The sequence below is a fragment of the Sparus aurata genome, chromosome 2 (assembly GCF_900880675.1).
Source record: "Sparus aurata chromosome 2, fSpaAur1.1, whole genome shotgun sequence".
NCBI lineage: Eukaryota > Metazoa > Chordata > Actinopteri > Spariformes > Sparidae > Sparus > Sparus aurata.
In genome coordinates, this window is record NC_044188.1 from 24,531,199 (window position 1) to 24,546,701 (window position 15,503).

At 41.4% G+C, this 15,503-nt stretch overlaps 2 protein-coding genes across 2 annotated transcripts; one reads left to right on the plus strand and one right to left on the minus strand.

Moving 5' to 3' along the window:
* Positions 1–1,827: 1,827 nt before the first annotated feature.
* On the minus strand, positions 1,828–4,707 carry tirap (toll-interleukin 1 receptor (TIR) domain containing adaptor protein). The gene is made up of 3 exons (XM_030442232.1): positions 4,427–4,707; positions 3,597–4,208; positions 1,828–3,389 (listed from the first exon to the last, which is right to left on the minus strand). Exons 1-3 carry the CDS (start codon positions 4,506–4,508, stop codon positions 3,193–3,195), a joined length of 891 nt encoding a protein of 296 aa, XP_030298092.1. The 5' UTR covers positions 4,509–4,707; the 3' UTR covers positions 1,828–3,192.
* Positions 4,708–6,359: 1,652 nt separating this feature from the next.
* Positions 6,360–15,479, plus strand: srpra (SRP receptor subunit alpha). Its single transcript, XM_030439162.1, has 15 exons — positions 6,360–6,481; positions 6,605–6,742; positions 7,088–7,171; positions 7,294–7,457; positions 8,222–8,382; positions 8,489–8,657; positions 8,915–9,059; positions 9,186–9,328; positions 9,426–9,547; positions 9,647–9,733; positions 11,639–11,811; positions 12,884–13,097; positions 13,294–13,457; positions 13,831–13,929; positions 14,098–15,479. Exons 2-15 carry the CDS (start codon positions 6,620–6,622, stop codon positions 14,224–14,226), a joined length of 1,977 nt encoding a protein of 658 aa, XP_030295022.1. The 5' UTR covers positions 6,360–6,481; positions 6,605–6,619; the 3' UTR covers positions 14,227–15,479.
* The last annotated feature ends 24 nt before the right edge of the window (positions 15,480–15,503 follow it).

Sequence of the window (15,503 nt, forward strand, 5' to 3'; positions counted from 1 at the left end):
GAATCATTGTGTTAACATTACCTTGGAATGATTCTTTTTATATCTACAGATACGCAGTATTGCACCACCATGTTTTTAGAGCACGGACAAACCAAACACTGGCTGTAGGGAGGGCATTTCTTTCTTGCTTCTTCTTGTTTTTTTTTTGTTGTTTTTGTTTTGTTTTGTTTTGTTTTGTTTTTGATTTTTGATTTTTTTACCATTTTACAGGAATTCTAGCATTTTTAGCAGCCACTGCAAACAGTGTGGTGAAGGGTGTTTAGTTGGTTGCAATCTGACCAACTCACCACTAGATGCCACTAAATCTGAAACAGTGGACCTTAAACATGCTCACCTAATTTTAGGCTTTAGATTTCATCCAAATTGACTGACTCCTAACCAAAACTGGGACTGAGACTTGGCCAGAACATTTTACTTTCTGTGCACATTCATAACAAGAAGACATTGCAAACACACATATAACTGGAATGGAGCCATTCAGAATCACAAACCGGTCTTGGGCAAGTAGACATCTCAATGCCATTTTTGCATGGTGCTCTAAGCCAAACTTGGCAGTACTAAGGCCAGCTGGACGGACGGGTGGAGACTCCAGGAAGTTATGTGTCTCAGCCAAGTAATAGTCCGGTGAGATGACCTGATTAAACCTGTGTGGGGTGCCTCAAGTGTGTCTTCAGGTTTGTAGTATTCTACCCAGCATCTTTTTAGCTGTAGTCTTTTCTGGTATTATATTTGAAAGGGGTCCAAATGTCAACCCATGTTTTAGTTTAAGCAATGAAAACCATCATGTAAAGTGAACAATTTGCTAGATCTTTGGATTGATGTTGAGATGGTAGGCTTCCTACTTAATTTTTTTATTTAAAGCAACATTAAGTAACTTTTTTCACCTTAAAATAACAGCTTCAACATCACGTTGTTGGTTCAGTGTCTTGTAATAGAAGGAATGGTGTCTATGTCACCGCCATCACTTGCTTCTGCGCTGTGTAACTTCAGTGAGAGGGAAGGATCACAGAGTTACATACTAGTTTACTTCAACATACAAGTGTTTTACACATAACATCATTATGACGTAATGACTTTTTTTTATAGTTAGCAGTGTTGGGCATTTACTTTAAAAATGCAATATATTATATATAACTGGTTACCTTCCCATAAAAGTAATATATTATGTTACAATATTACTGTCTGCTCAAAGCAATACAGTACTTATTATGCTACTTTTAACTTACTTTTTTTTAAAAAAGTAACTTGGGGGTTGGGGTTGGGAAGTGTGTGGATGATACACAATTAATAACAAATAGAAAAAGGGAACATGTGGCACTACTTGTGAGCGAAGGTTGGGAAAAAATCAATATTTGTGTAAAATATTAATAACATTGAGAAATAAAACGTTACAGGATCACCAATGCTGTGCTCCAGTTGATTCAATGAATACCTGATATTCTACACTGAGTCATCCAAATGCCAAGTATCTGAAATGAAGCCCTGCCAGTGTGTTTGATTCAGAAGAGAAGCGGCTGCCAAGGACATTTAATCATACCTAACAAGAGAGCTGAAAGTTTTTTTCTCTGGATTTTCGGGAAAGGGTGCTCCTTCCAACGCTTTTCAACATGTTTGGACTTTGTTCCAACTAGCCCAGTCAGAAGTATTGTGACTAAAAATATTAAGAACAGCAAACCAGAGCCATTGGTGTGATCTCCTGCTTTGTTTTAAGAGACAGTTGACAGAATGTAAAAGGAAGGTTTACGTTGTTTCTTTTTCGCAATAGGATGTACACTTCCTCTATTATTGCTCAAAGTCCGGTTGAGAGAAAAGGTCATGCCACAATCAGCTGTTTGGTCAGGGCGGGTTAGATTCACTTTTACCCACTCTGCACCTTTTATCCTGACAGACACACACACATAAAAGAGACATGTTTGGTTTATGATTGTTATTGTAACATGCGGATACCAGAGACATCACACCATCATCTTTCAGAGCACACTCTCTGCTGGAAAGAACAGGAAAACACACCACCTGGTGGTAAACACTATCTTCCTCACAGTGTACTGTTTATATTAATTTATGACGCCTTAGTGTCCTTGTAAACTTTAATTGTGGGCTGCAATTCAACTGGATCATGCGTAACAAACTCAAATGATATGAACACAGGTTCCCACATTATGTGTTCATAAATGGCAGTTATTGCCTGCTATTCAACTAGGTCAGGAGCAGCACTTCTCTAGATCTGACACAGGAAATAAGCCCCTGCTGCTTGGAGTGAAATGCTTCCTGTTCACTGTTTGAACATCCACAGCGCACACTCACTGCTGGTAATTGCACACAAAGATCAGGGATGGTCTAAGTGATAACACAGTAAGCTTAATGTTCTTTTTAGTCTGAACACGATGTGATCAAATTATAAAAAAAAAACACAATTTTTATATAATTTAGGACTGCAACTAGGCAAATAAAATCGGAAATCAGGGTAGGACAGGCCTGATGTGATCTCGTCTTCGAGTATTTGTTAAAAGCCGAGCAGCTGCATTTTGTCCAAGCTAATGCAGAGTACAATAACTTAACCGGGATGACATGAAGGCGTGTGTGACGTCTTGCGATCGGTTGAGAGATACAACCCAATTTTTGGAAATACGCCTCAATTAGTAATACAAAAATGGGGCCTTGAGCAACACCAGAGGAGGCATTGTTCGTTTCTTTTAAAACATTAGTTTCATTGCTATGATATAAGCGGTAAGTGAGCGGGACCCTCGACTGATTGAGCAAGACTGAAAGATTTCATAATATCTATATAAGTCAGAGTAAAAGAGGAACCGTTTTATGAAAAAATCACCTAAAATTAAGACTGTCAAAGCGAGACAGAATGAAAGCTAGTGGATTATTCATCTGGAGTCCAGATGAATAATCCACTAGCTTTTTTTCTGTCTTGCTGTCAGACAGAATGAAACTGAGGAGGAAAAACAAAATGTTTTAACATTTAACATTTGATCTGACATTTAACAACAACAAACACTGCTAAGTCAGAAGATGGGTAAAAAAAAAACACTTGGCCCAGGAGGTGTGAGATGAGGCAGCAAGGCTCACAGGGACCAGATGTTAACATTTATTCACTGTGCTGCTGCATTCAGCAAAGTGAGGGTCACCAGCAGCAGTGTTTTCCATTTAAAGTCGGTTGCCCTTCATCACAGTATTTCCCTCTTACTGGTGGCCAAGGCAGTCACTGTTTAAACTCCCATCTTCTGTCTTTATCACTTCCAGTGGGATTGAAGTGTCAGCGGGGTCACACTGTGACACCAGAATGTCTGTTCTTGAGCTGTCTCCGCCACCCGACTCACTGCCAGAGCTGTCCATGTTGCCATCTAGTGTTTTCTCCTTTGCAACCAGGTCTTCCAGGTCTGGAGAAGAAAACAAATGGGGTTAATTAAGGATGGTTGCCTTTATTTATTTATTTATTTTTTTCAACGTTCACTGGAAACCACATGCTAACTGTGGGGTGACTACAGATTTTAGCAGACACCAATTCAATCTTGGGACTGAGACAAGGCTTAATTACAGTATATGAACCTGGCCCAAAGAACATAACTTTTCTAGTAGCTACTTACACTTGAGCACAGTCTTGTTGAGGAGAGTGTAACCCCAGTCAGGGTTACGGTTCAGGTCGATGCAAAAGAAGAATCTCAGCTCCTGAGGACACTCTGAGCGGGGCAGGTTCTGAACCAGGGGAATAATCCGATTGGACATAGGCCCCTCTGCCAGAGCCTGGTGCATCATATACTTGCACCAATCATCCTGCAGGAAGCTAGGAGTGATAAGCAGAGCCCATAAGTGGCTGTTCTGCACAGCCTGGCATAACTCTGTGGAAATCGCAGCTCCTGGACAGTCATCCCTCTCCCGTAGAAAGCACCGAAGGCTACGGGGAGACGCCTCCAGGAAAGAGACCAGGCGTCCGGCCTCTTCACTGTCACTGTCCACAGAGCTGTGGCACACGAACACGTCATACTTTCGGCTGAATCGCAGCCGTGAGCTCAGAGCAGACTGTGCTTTGGAAGGGGTTGTCCCTGGTGACGATGATGACGAAGAGCAGAACGAAGATGCAGATGATGGTGAAGCTGATACACGGTTGACTGAAGTTGACGCTGATTTTTTTGTCGCTTCTGCCTCTTGTTCGCGTTGTGTCCCAGATACTCTTGATTTAAAAAGTTTCTGGAACCAACCTGAAAAGAAAAAGTCAGTGGGTAGATATCTCTAAATCCATTATACATTTTGATATCCATGAACTCTTCCTTGTCCAACTGTAATTTATAAAGCCAGGGAAGCGTGACTATGAATCAAGAGCAAACAATTGGAAGTACACGTGTTAGCATACAGATGAAACAGATACAAAAATAGCATTAAAACAAAAGATGGCATTTGTATTGAAATCTTAATTTACCATGCATGTTGATGACATCATCATGTTGGTTCAACGCCTTGCCAAGGTATTTCCAGTAAACAGAGGTTTTTCTCCGCCCCATACGTACATTACTCAAAGACCGTAGCACGACAGAAAGCTGTTGCAACGACGTGACATAATCCTGTGACAGCAACGGCTAAGTGAAAACTTTTTTCATCCGCCCCTGACATCACCAGTAAAAAGAGGAAGCTGTAGGCTGCTGTAAGTGACGCCTCAACAAATGCAGTCAAACTTCAGATGCAAAGCGTCTAACACTTTATACATGACTGAGAAATTACTTAACCCTCTGTCAGAAGTAGGTGTAAAGACAAATACATGAAATGCAGTAGAGCTGAGTCCTGCTTCAGTTCAACTGAAATAACTTTTTATGAGCTACTTTCTGATAAGTGTGGTAAAATGCTATTTCAAAGAAGTAATAACAGGAAGGACAGGCTGAACCATTGTAATCTACGCCCACAGATCCTAAGCCTACCTAGTTACTGCTTTCATATTTAAATATGTGTCGTATGTAACTCTTTTCATTAACCCTGACCAGGTCATCTCTTTCTATTGTGTACGCAAATGTTTAATTCTATTATGCAAAAAATAAAAAATATTAAAGCAAGGTGGCAAACCACAAAATATATTCCCCACAAAGCCCAGTGTAACCCGAATAATGGTAATCAAAGTGAGTGTAGGAGGGGAAGTCAGATATGGAGTGGTTTTCTTGGTTGGTTGTGTAATTTAACCAGATAGAGTAGCACGTGTTTAGACTTGTGCTTTCATTTCACATTTTCTTTCAGGATCAGGTGAAAGATTTTTAAAGAGTAAATAAAATGGCTCTGTCAGCAGAATCAGAATCAGTCAGCATCAGAAGTACTTTAATAATCCCAGGGGAAAATAGTTTTTGTTACAAGCTCCAGATATGCAAACACCATATATTATACAAGCTACATCTATTAAGAACAAAATATAAATATACATACATTTTTCTGGTTAGTTACAGAAAAAAAGTCACTTTATGGATATCTATTTTCTCTAGACTTTATTTGTTACGGAAAGTAATAAACATTACTTTGATATTATGGTACTTGGATTACATGAAACTGTATTGGAAAACATTTTTAAAGTATCCCTCCAAACCCCTGGTCCTTCCTATAGTGTAGGTATTATTGTATCATTTAAGCCTACTTAAGTAAAAGTGGCAACAGACTACCACACAGGGAAAATTACCTCAGTTATACTGTGTACTATTATTCCTGAAGCACTGGATTTCATTTTAATTCCTTTTATATACTGTTGTGTGGTTTAATCTGATGCATTAAACTTTGAAAAGTGACCATATTTTTGTTTATTAACAGTGAAGTTGTAAAGTGCTACTATGCTAAGCTGGCAGGTGAATAAAGTGAATGAGAGGGAGGCCACAGTTAAGATCTGTAAAGAAGCAGGAAATGAAAATACAAACTATTCATTAAATTTAAAGTTGTGAAAGTAGGCTTCTTGTTTAGGCTACATTTACTCAGTCAGTTCAATGGTTTATAGGTGCAATATGTAGTGTATAGGAGACACTTTAATCAGAAGAGTAAGATGCATTTTTAGATCGGAACAAACTGAATAAACAAACTGACATCAAAGCACAACACCATTTCATACCGTTTTACGTCGTTTATATGTGGCGGACCCTGCCACCTTTCTAGCTTCAAACAGTCTTCGGGGGACCTTATTTTCCTCTGAGAACATCTTGTTTATTCAGTTATGGGACACATTAATATTGTTTGTATTGTTACCTCAGTAATATTGTATGTTATTAAAAGTTACTGCCCCTTTCAAAAGGTGGAAGTATAAAGACGCCACCCTCAGGCAAGGTATAATTATGAAGTCCAGGGGAAGCGATGTTTAATGCGCCGCTATTCCTGAAATGCGCATGCGCGACATTCAGAAAGTGCCGGAAGAACGCGTCACTTCCTGATTCTGCATCTGACGTGTCGAAAACAGTTTTACGCTGGTGGTGGATTTTACTCGTGGGGGATTTGTTATCTATTTAAGTATTATTTGGTAAGATTTGATATTTTTGATTTTTCTGTATACTAGCAGATTACATATTTACGGGGCCACTCATTCACCACAGGGCTCCGGTCTCACTCTTTTTCCCCCTCCGTGTGTGTGTTTTAAATCCAGATCCGTGGTGGCAAGATGCTAGATTTCTTCACCATCTTCAGCAAAGGGGGGATAGTGTTGTGGTGTTTTCAGGGAGCCGGTGTCACCGAATCCTTCACCGGGCCTGTCAACGCACTGATCCGCTCCGTGATCCTTCAGGTGGGATAGTAACGACACGTCAAAACTCCGTGGCAGCTGTGTGTGTGTGTGTGTCTAATTCTCGGTGTGGCTCGGACAGCTAGCTAACCGATGCTAACGCCAGTAGGTAGCAAACGTTAGCTTCTTGCGTAACGTTAGTGTACACTACAAGCGACTTTTGAGGTTTGAAAGGCCTGTCAGTCACAGTGTTACGTGTTATAAGCTGAATTTCGATGTGGTTTGTTCTACAGTGACTTCTTTCACATTGTCAGGGACACACAGAGGGCTAGCTGTAGCAGCTGCGACATGTGTGCTGTGTGTGTTTAGCTCTTGTTGACATGTCAACGCTGTTTTGTGACGTTACAGGAGCGAAGTGGGAACAATTCCTACACTCATGAGGCCCTGAGTCTCAAATACAAGCTCGACAATGAGTTTGAGCTGATTTTTGTGGTAAGTCCTCCGAACTGCACGCTAAATCCATCACAGTCGGAACACAGTTGAGGTTTCGCACTGCAAATCTGTCACTGATTCATGTCGAAGATCACCGTTGTGTGGGCCCTTCCTCTGTCCAGGTGGGTTTTCAAAAGATCCTGACGCTGACGTACGTGGACAAGTTCATAGATGACGTCCAGCTGCATTTTAGGGATCGTTATAAGAACGAGCTGGAGCAAAAGGGGGCTCTGAAGCATCTCAACTTCAACTATGAATTCGAGGATGACTTCACGATGCTTCTCAGGTAAGGACAGTTTTACTCATAGGGGGATTTCAGCTCAACAGGTGTCATAAGAAATAGGGCTGCAATGATATTCAGTGTTGTGTCATAGTGGAGTAAAGAAACCAGAAAATATTCATATTTAAAAAGCTACAGTCTGATTATTTATTTATATTTATTTTTATTTATTTAGCTTTTTTTCCTTCTTTTTTTTTCCATGAAGCAGATTAAAGGGGCACAGTGTAGTTTTAAGAAAAGAAATTGGAACTCAGAATCTTAATATTAAGAATATTAACGAGGTAATAATACAAACTCATAAATATTTCTTTTTCCCATAACTGATTAGACAAGCTCTTCTCCAGGGAAATTAAAGCCCCAGGACACTAGAAAGGTGGCAGGATCCGCCACATATTAACAAAATAAAACGGTATGAAATTGTGTTTGCCCTTTTAAGGTCATTTAGTTTCTTCGGTTATTCAGTAATGAAAATGAAGAGAGTTTGTTCAATTAGTTTGTTTAGGTATGAAAAAAGAGTCTGTCACTAAAGATCTTTCTCTTCTGGTTAAAATGTCTTCCCCAAAACCACATAGCTTAAGCAATACCAAATAAGTTGCTGATTAATTGTGTGAGTTGACAACTAACAGATAAGTTGTTGCAGCGCTGAATATGAATAAGAATTGGACCAATGAAGTTGCGAGGACGTATTTTATCATCATCTATAGATGCTTCATTAAACAAAACTGTTTTTGTCGTGCCCATGCTGACGTATATCAAATGTTGACCCCAAGAGAGGCGGAGGACAGCAGCAAAGCTCGGGGCCCTGCCTCCATGCGGACTTTCAAGCAGTCCGAGAAATCCCAAAAAACTGTGAAGTCGATGATTGAGGTGAAGGGGGGTGACAAAGCCAAGGAACCGGTTGGCAAGAAGAATAAAAATACCAAAAAGGAGGGTGAGTGCTGTTGGAGGTGGTGGTTCTAAAATAGCTCGTTCTAAATTGCTGGTTTGACATTTTGTAACAAATCCTGACTTTATTTGAAATTCCAATCTTTTCCCAGCTCCTGCAGCTGAGCCTCAGCCTGCCAAAGTGGATCAAGGCAAGAACTCGTCCTCTGGGCAGAAGATGGTCGAAAACGGTAACCAGGGCTTGACTGCTGACGAGATCATCCAGAAGAAGAGGGAGGAATTCTTTCGCAAGCGCACGGTGGTGCCTGCTGAGAAACCCAGGTAAGAAAAAAAAATACAATTATGTATGTCAAATAAGATATAGCTGAAATACATTATTCGTACAGACATATTTTGACACGGCTACTTGTCTCACCAGCAGCAGTTTAGGGATAGCATGCACAGAGGGATCTCTATGTTGTTGACAGGCACCCTGTAGTATCTAGATAAGCGAAAAAGGTATTGTCAGTCCCCCAGTTAAAGCTTTATTTAATTCATTTTGATGTCCTAATTCTGATATTCTGTCATCCTACTCACAGTAAGTCCCCAAAGCCTCAGAAGCCCAGGAAGAAACAAATGCGTGTTTGGGACATGGGTGGTAGCAGCACCAAGGACCTGGACCATAGCTACAAGAACGGAAATTCAAACGGGGATGAACAGAACATGGAAGCACAAATTAACCCAGTATGTGGCCGTTCTCCTTCAGTCCAATCCTACTATGTTTCTTGTTAGAGGGTCTTTGTCACTCACTTTCATAGTGTTCACAAAAAAAGCCTGGTGCCAAGTTCTCCTGTCCTGGATGTGTTTCAGGGGATGCAGCTAAACTCCATGAAGGGTGACCTGCTGTCTGTGGACTGTGAGTCCAGTGAGGATGAAGAGATGGAGGAGGAGGAAGAGGAGGAGGAGGAAGCAGCAGAGGAGAGAGTGGTTGTCGCTCAAACGAGCAAAACGAGGTAAGAAAGTGTGAATTACATTGTCAAGGGTGTACTGTTATGTATGTTTTCTATTATTTTTTTTCACTTTCAACAACATTTGTTTTGTTGATTTCAGCTCCAAAAAAGGTGGCGGTATTGGGGGCATGTTCGGCATGCTGAAGGGCCTGGTGGGGTCCAAGAGCCTGACCCGGGCGGACATGGAGTCTGTACTGGATAAGATGAGGGACCACCTCATCGGTATGATATCACATCTCGCTCCCGCTCACCCTCTTGATCTAACATTACAAAGTGCATCATCAAAACTCAAATTCGTACTTCTGCTTTATGATCCTGTAGCGAAGAATGTAGCAGCCGAAATTGCCTCCCAGCTCTGCGACTCTGTAGCCAAAAAACTGGAGGGCAAAGTCATGGGTACATTCACCAGTAAGTAAACTCTCGCACTTATTTGACATACTCACAACAGACTAGATCCTCGCCCACTTTCTTAAATTATTTTTTAATTGGTGAAAGGATTCATTACAACACAGGGTGCATCTTCTCTACCATCACTACCATCTTTTTCTGGGCGCGCTGGTCTACATGCTGGGAAAAAGGAAATTAAAGTGATTACAGTAGTAGTTTCCCCAACACTGTCTGGATGAATACCACAGTGAGTTGATTAAAGTGGGATCTTCCTCTCAGTTTCTTATGCACAAGATGCAAATAACCAGACCAGGATTTTGTATATGCGCTTGGAAATTTTTTTTTTACAATTATTAAAGGTAAATGGGACATCAGTGACAGTGTTTCAAGACCATAGGGCTTTTCCCACTGCACTTAGCCATAGTGTAAAGCATTCGTAGAACCTTCTTGGCCCCAGGCTAAGGAAGCTTTCACAGTGACAGTCCTACACATTTCAGATTTTAAAATTTGCTGGGTTATCCCCTAAATTCAAGTTTCGGTGTTTATTCAATTGTCATTTGACAACCAGGGTTGCACAGAGAAATGCAGGTTGTAGTCCCTTTTAAGCAAAACAAGAAAAAATAAATAAATTGTACGGTTAACTGTTGAGGATGAGTTCAGGAGTTTCACAGCCTGAGGAAAGAAGCTGATCCATAGTCTGGCAGCAGTGGATACTTCTGTATCTTTTGCCAGAAGGCAGCGGCGTGAACAGACTGTGGATGGTGTCTTTTCGTATCCCTACGGCTCTGTGCAGACATCTCACTTCACTGATATATAACTGATGCTCTGGAAACATCACAAACACCACGTGATTAAAACAACCCAGAACAACAATGGTACCATCTACAGTCAGGATGCTTTCTACTGCTCCTATTACATCTTTCTAGAATGTAAACATTTATTGAATTATAGCAGATAAATTGAACCAACAGTAGACAGCCAGATTGCCCCTGTTGACTTAACAAGTTCAGCATTTTCACACGGTATGAGGTGTTATGCACCTTTTTAAAAGTTGGTTTGCCAATGACCACAGAGAAGAAGAACAAGCAGAACAACAATGCTGCTGTGGCGATCATGATATAAAGCTGCTGCTGCACCTGTGTAGAGCCACGCAGTGTAGACATGTCACTGGAATGGGCGTTGTATTTCAAGTTCAGAAGATAACAACAATTGTAACTTGCAAGGCTTGTTTTGCAAGTGTTCAGAGAGGAGGGAGAAAGTCTGAGTTTAACACAATTAATCTTATTAGAGCTGTGACTAAGGTAATTATGCTTATCGATAACGTGCATCCCCAGTGCTAAGGCTTTTAACCATTAGCCCAGGGCATGGGAAAGCCCGAGGTTAGGAATATGCAGTTTGAAAAGGCCCTGAAATGTATCGTAAATGCTTCATTGAATCAGCTCCCCTGCTTGTTGTGAGATTTAGCAGTAGAACCTGCCATCGTGTGAAACCTCTAATAAGCCATCTGTTTTCATTTTGCAATTCATAAAACATCTGTCTCTCAATATCAGCTCATTATTTTCATAATCACAAGCAGAGTTTTGAAAAAGTACTTTCATATTTAGAACATTTAGGTATACACCGTAAGTTTTTGTCTGTGACGTCAGCTTTAGAGCAGGCGCATGGTAGTGTTGTGAACTAAATGTAGAGGAGGGCTCTGCGGATTTCTCGTGTGGAAATGCAAATGTACTCTTAAGATGTCTCTGTGTCTTGTGGAGGTTATGACTCAAAGGCAAGTCTCTGACAGGAGAAAGCAGTGGGAAGACCCTCTGTGGTGCGCCCCCTAACAGCACAACACAATAACCGCGATGTCATCGTAGGAGACAGTTTGTTTCAGTAAGTAGCGGTATAGCTGCTAACACAACTTTTGTGTTTGTGCGTTTGTAGCTGTGGCCTCAACTGTAAAGCAGGCCCTGCAGGACTCGCTGGTGCAGATCCTGCAGCCCAAGCGAAGGGTGGATATTCTGAGAGACGTCATGGAGGCGCAGAACCAGCGAAGGCCCTTCGTCATTACTTTCTGCGGTGTCAATGGGGTTGGAAAGTCCACTAACTTGGCCAAGGTGGGTTGTAACTGTTTAAACAGGGGATGGCAAGTCCACCATTTTCCGGTGAATTCCCCGCGTTTACCCACACAGGAAGCCAGACTTGGTCATGTATGGTTCTATTATTAGACCTTGGGGGATTCACATGGGGGCTCACTATGTTTCAAATGTCTACACTGAGTGCAATATCTGCAGTATCCCTCCATATTACATTCACATTATTTATTTAACCCATTTCTAAACATTTTTTGATAATCAAGCCTGTATAACTGAACCAGCTTTTTTTAGATGGCTCCTTCAGTTTAGCACTTGACCTACATTTTGGTGAAAAGCAGAACTTTACCCAGTGTGTCCCCAGCCTGCTGTAACGTTCCACCCTTGTCTACTGCATGCCTTGACAAAAGGTTTGTGCGGGAATTCATTAAAGAGTCCTGATTAAATATGTGGAACTGTTAATAGAAGCAGTAGATAGAATTAGCAGTTTTAAGCCAAATGTACTATACAGACATTGATATTGTAATGTTAATTTTCACATTACACCAGGGGTAATTATGTTATTATTCTGAAGTATTGAAAATCGCTTGTAAATTGCAGTCAGATGAATTAACTTTTTCACAGCACACATTTGAACTAATAATGTGTAGCTAATGACAGTATTAATGGCTCGATGCTGCGGTTCCGCTCTGGGACTGTAGGACGGGTCGGCCGCCATACCAAAGTGTCAGTTCTTGACAAGCTGGGAATGAGATGCAAAATTCCGCTATTCTTACAAGTGGCACCTTTAAGTGATATCTGATGCTAAAATTGGTGATATTTGGACAAGAACTCAAAATGTAAATATATTAACAAACACATTAATTCAACAATTGAAATTAAATTACTTGAATTTTAATGTTTAAATGTCTTTTGTGAAAAAAGCCCTCTTAAATATGTAAAAACAATTAACAATATTGTAAATTCTTTTGAGCTTCCAGCAGTTAAATATTATATCAAGCTTCAGAGTTTAACTCCAAAATATTAGCGCCAATTTGTCACACTTTGTCCTTCTCATTTTCATTTGTGGAACAAACTTCTCTTTGTCTTGGTCCAGATCTCTTTCTGGCTGATAGAGAATGGTTTCTCTGTGCTGATCGCGGCCTGTGACACGTTTCGTGCCGGTGCGGTGGAGCAGCTCCGCACTCATCAGCGCCGCCTGAACTCTCTGCATCCTCCTGAGCAGCATGGAGGACGGCCCGTAGTCCAGCTCTATGAGAAGGGCTACGGGAAGGATGCTGCTGGAATAGCCATGGAGGCCATTGCCTATGGTATGTTAGGTGCTTTCCAACCGAGGATTTGTTATAAATATGAAGTTATCTTACCGGGAGAATGTAAAGCTTTGGTGGATAGATTCCTACTTGTAGTGCACCTTCGTTGTAAAGAAGAGGTGTAGAGGTGGTGATGAGATTAATATCACCCTTGTGGTAAATTTACATGTACATCTCCTGTGCCTCATGTCTACAGCCCGCAACCAGGCCTTTGACGTGGTGCTGGTGGACACTGCTGGGCGTATGCAGGACAACGCCCCCCTAATGACGGCCCTGGCCAAACTTATTGCAGTCAACATGCCTGACCTTGTGCTGTTTGTCGGAGAAGCTCTGGTTGGAAATGAGGCCGTTGATCAGCTGGTAAGACCGCAGACCATGCACTCAGATGACTGCAGCAGAGATTGATGGTTATGGCTTCGACTTTATACAGACCTGTGCATTACCCTCAGTCCTAAAGCACCTGCCAGAGTTCAGGTTGCCCCTCATTGACATAAACAGAAATGACTTTATAAGAAAAAGGCCTTGGGAGAAACTCAATCTGTTGTTTCTTAACTCTCCAGCAGAGGTCAGCGTTGTTTCAGCCATCTGCTGTCTCGTTAAATAGTCATCGTAATCGATTCTTCTCCTTGCACTCTTTGTAAAGACTGGGATGGAAAAATGGCGCTTAACACATTAAACCTGTTGTCATCAGTGTCCTCATGAATGACTCGACTTCCTCGTTCTCGTGCCTCAGGTAAAGTTCAATCAGGCTCTGGCAGACCACTCCATGACAGACAAGCCTCGCCTCATTGATGGGATTGTTCTAACTAAGTTTGACACCATCGACGACAAGGTACATGTTCCCACCTGGCTTTAATCATGTGGTGTGACCTTTTTTAAAGGATCTTTTGATTGCAGTGAATGATTTCTCCGTGGCTGTTTATTTTTTTTTATGACTTTATGAATCATTTTCAAGCCGGAAAGCTGATAGCACTCATGCGTCATCCTTCCTCCCTCACAGGTGGGCGCTGCCATCTCCATGACCTACATCACAGGCCAGCCCATTGTGTTCGTCGGCACGGGGCAGACCTACAATGACCTGCGCAGCCTCAACGCCCGCGCCGTGGTCAGCGCCCTGATGAAGGCTTAAGTGGCTGCATGTTCCGCTGTTTATTCATCGACGCAACAAAGCCAACAATACCTTTTGCCATGCTGCCGTGAGATGTTCCAGCCCTGCTAACCTGCGTATCTCATCCTCCTGTCCAGCCCTCTCTAATTTGCATCAAATGAGGAACTCATGTCATGCACAGGACTTTATTCTCTCAGTAAAGGACAAGCGTGCACTCTGAAAGACACAGATCATTTTGCAACAGAGGCAGAGGGGCCTCCCTTTGCATCACTTCTTAACGGTTTGGGCATACATTCAAAAAGTACCTCAGATCAGCCCGAGTTTTGAAACAAATGAAGTCGCATCCAAATGACATTTTAGGATGGATTGAGGCTGTAAATGTCATCAGTTTACTGGTTTAAACAGTAAAGAAAAATCCCCTACCTGGCATTTTGTCAGTCAGTTTTCCCTTCTTCATGTAAATGAGGTCAGGTCGTGATGGCTTGCTGAATGTGACATTTCAGCAGCTGCCTGTGCCTGAGGAAAGCTTAGTGACCATAGTGCCTATCTGTCTCCTGTTTTCTTAGTTAACACTTTCACTACACGGGTGGTGTTATCCATCAAGAGTACGGTCGCAGTTCAGGTCAGAAACCCTCTAGTCTTGAGGAGCAGTCTGAATTCTACAGTCTGTATTTTGCATTTATTTTCAAGTGGGCATGAACATTGGCACTTGTTAAATTATGTCACAGGCCCTTGTCAAAAACGGTGGGGGGAAGGAGTCATGTAACGGTAAAGATGAGGTTCAATCAAAACAGATTTTTTTGTAAAATTGGGCAGTGCATCAGCATCTCTTTGACGCTAACAACTATGGTACACTAGTTCTGGATGGATTGTTTTATGAAAATCATCTCCCAGAGCTCCTTCCCTCCCTAACACAGTTAACACATTTTCATTACCAAATGGAGACGTTGATTCCTAAGTTTATAGTTGATGAAAACCGGAGAGATATTTTGTAAATTAATTTTTTTTTTAGTTCTTACAGGTTGTCCATCAATTTCAGACCATGCCTTCTGTGTGGCACTTGTTCTTTTATCCCCTTTTATTTATGTTTTCCCTTCTGATTTACTCTTCATTTGTAAGAAGAAATATAGGTCTTAAATATCTCTAGCCCCCCGTTTAATTTGTGGTAGTGCAATATGAGAGAATCAAGAGTTATACAGAAGATTTGAGCTAATTTATGAGAATGTAAAAATTTCTAAATAAAGCTGCTATATGCTACGACAGCCTGTAAAGTGGAACTTGTTGTGTCATATGTTACA

Bases quoted from the DNA above. Each gene is read 5' to 3' on its own strand.
- tirap (XM_030442232.1), bottom strand. From the start codon at position 4,508: ATGGGGCGGAGAAAAACCTCTGTTTACTGGAAATACCTTGGCAAGGCG. The intron at 4,209-4,426 runs GTAAATTAAGAT...TTTTCTTTTCAG, and splicing joins TGATGTCATCAACATGCATG to GTTGGTTCCAGAAACTTTTT. The intron at 3,390-3,596 runs GTAAGTAGCTAC...TTTCTTCTCCAG, and splicing joins CAACAAGACTGTGCTCAAGT to ACCTGGAAGACCTGGTTGCA.
- srpra (XM_030439162.1), top strand. From the start codon at position 6,620: ATGCTAGATTTCTTCACCATCTTCAGCAAAGGGGGGATAGTGTTGTGG. The intron at 7,172-7,293 runs GTAAGTCCTCCG...TCCTCTGTCCAG, and splicing joins AGTTTGAGCTGATTTTTGTG to GTGGGTTTTCAAAAGATCCT. The intron at 13,458-13,830 runs GTAAGACCGCAG...CTCGTGCCTCAG, and splicing joins ATGAGGCCGTTGATCAGCTG to GTAAAGTTCAATCAGGCTCT.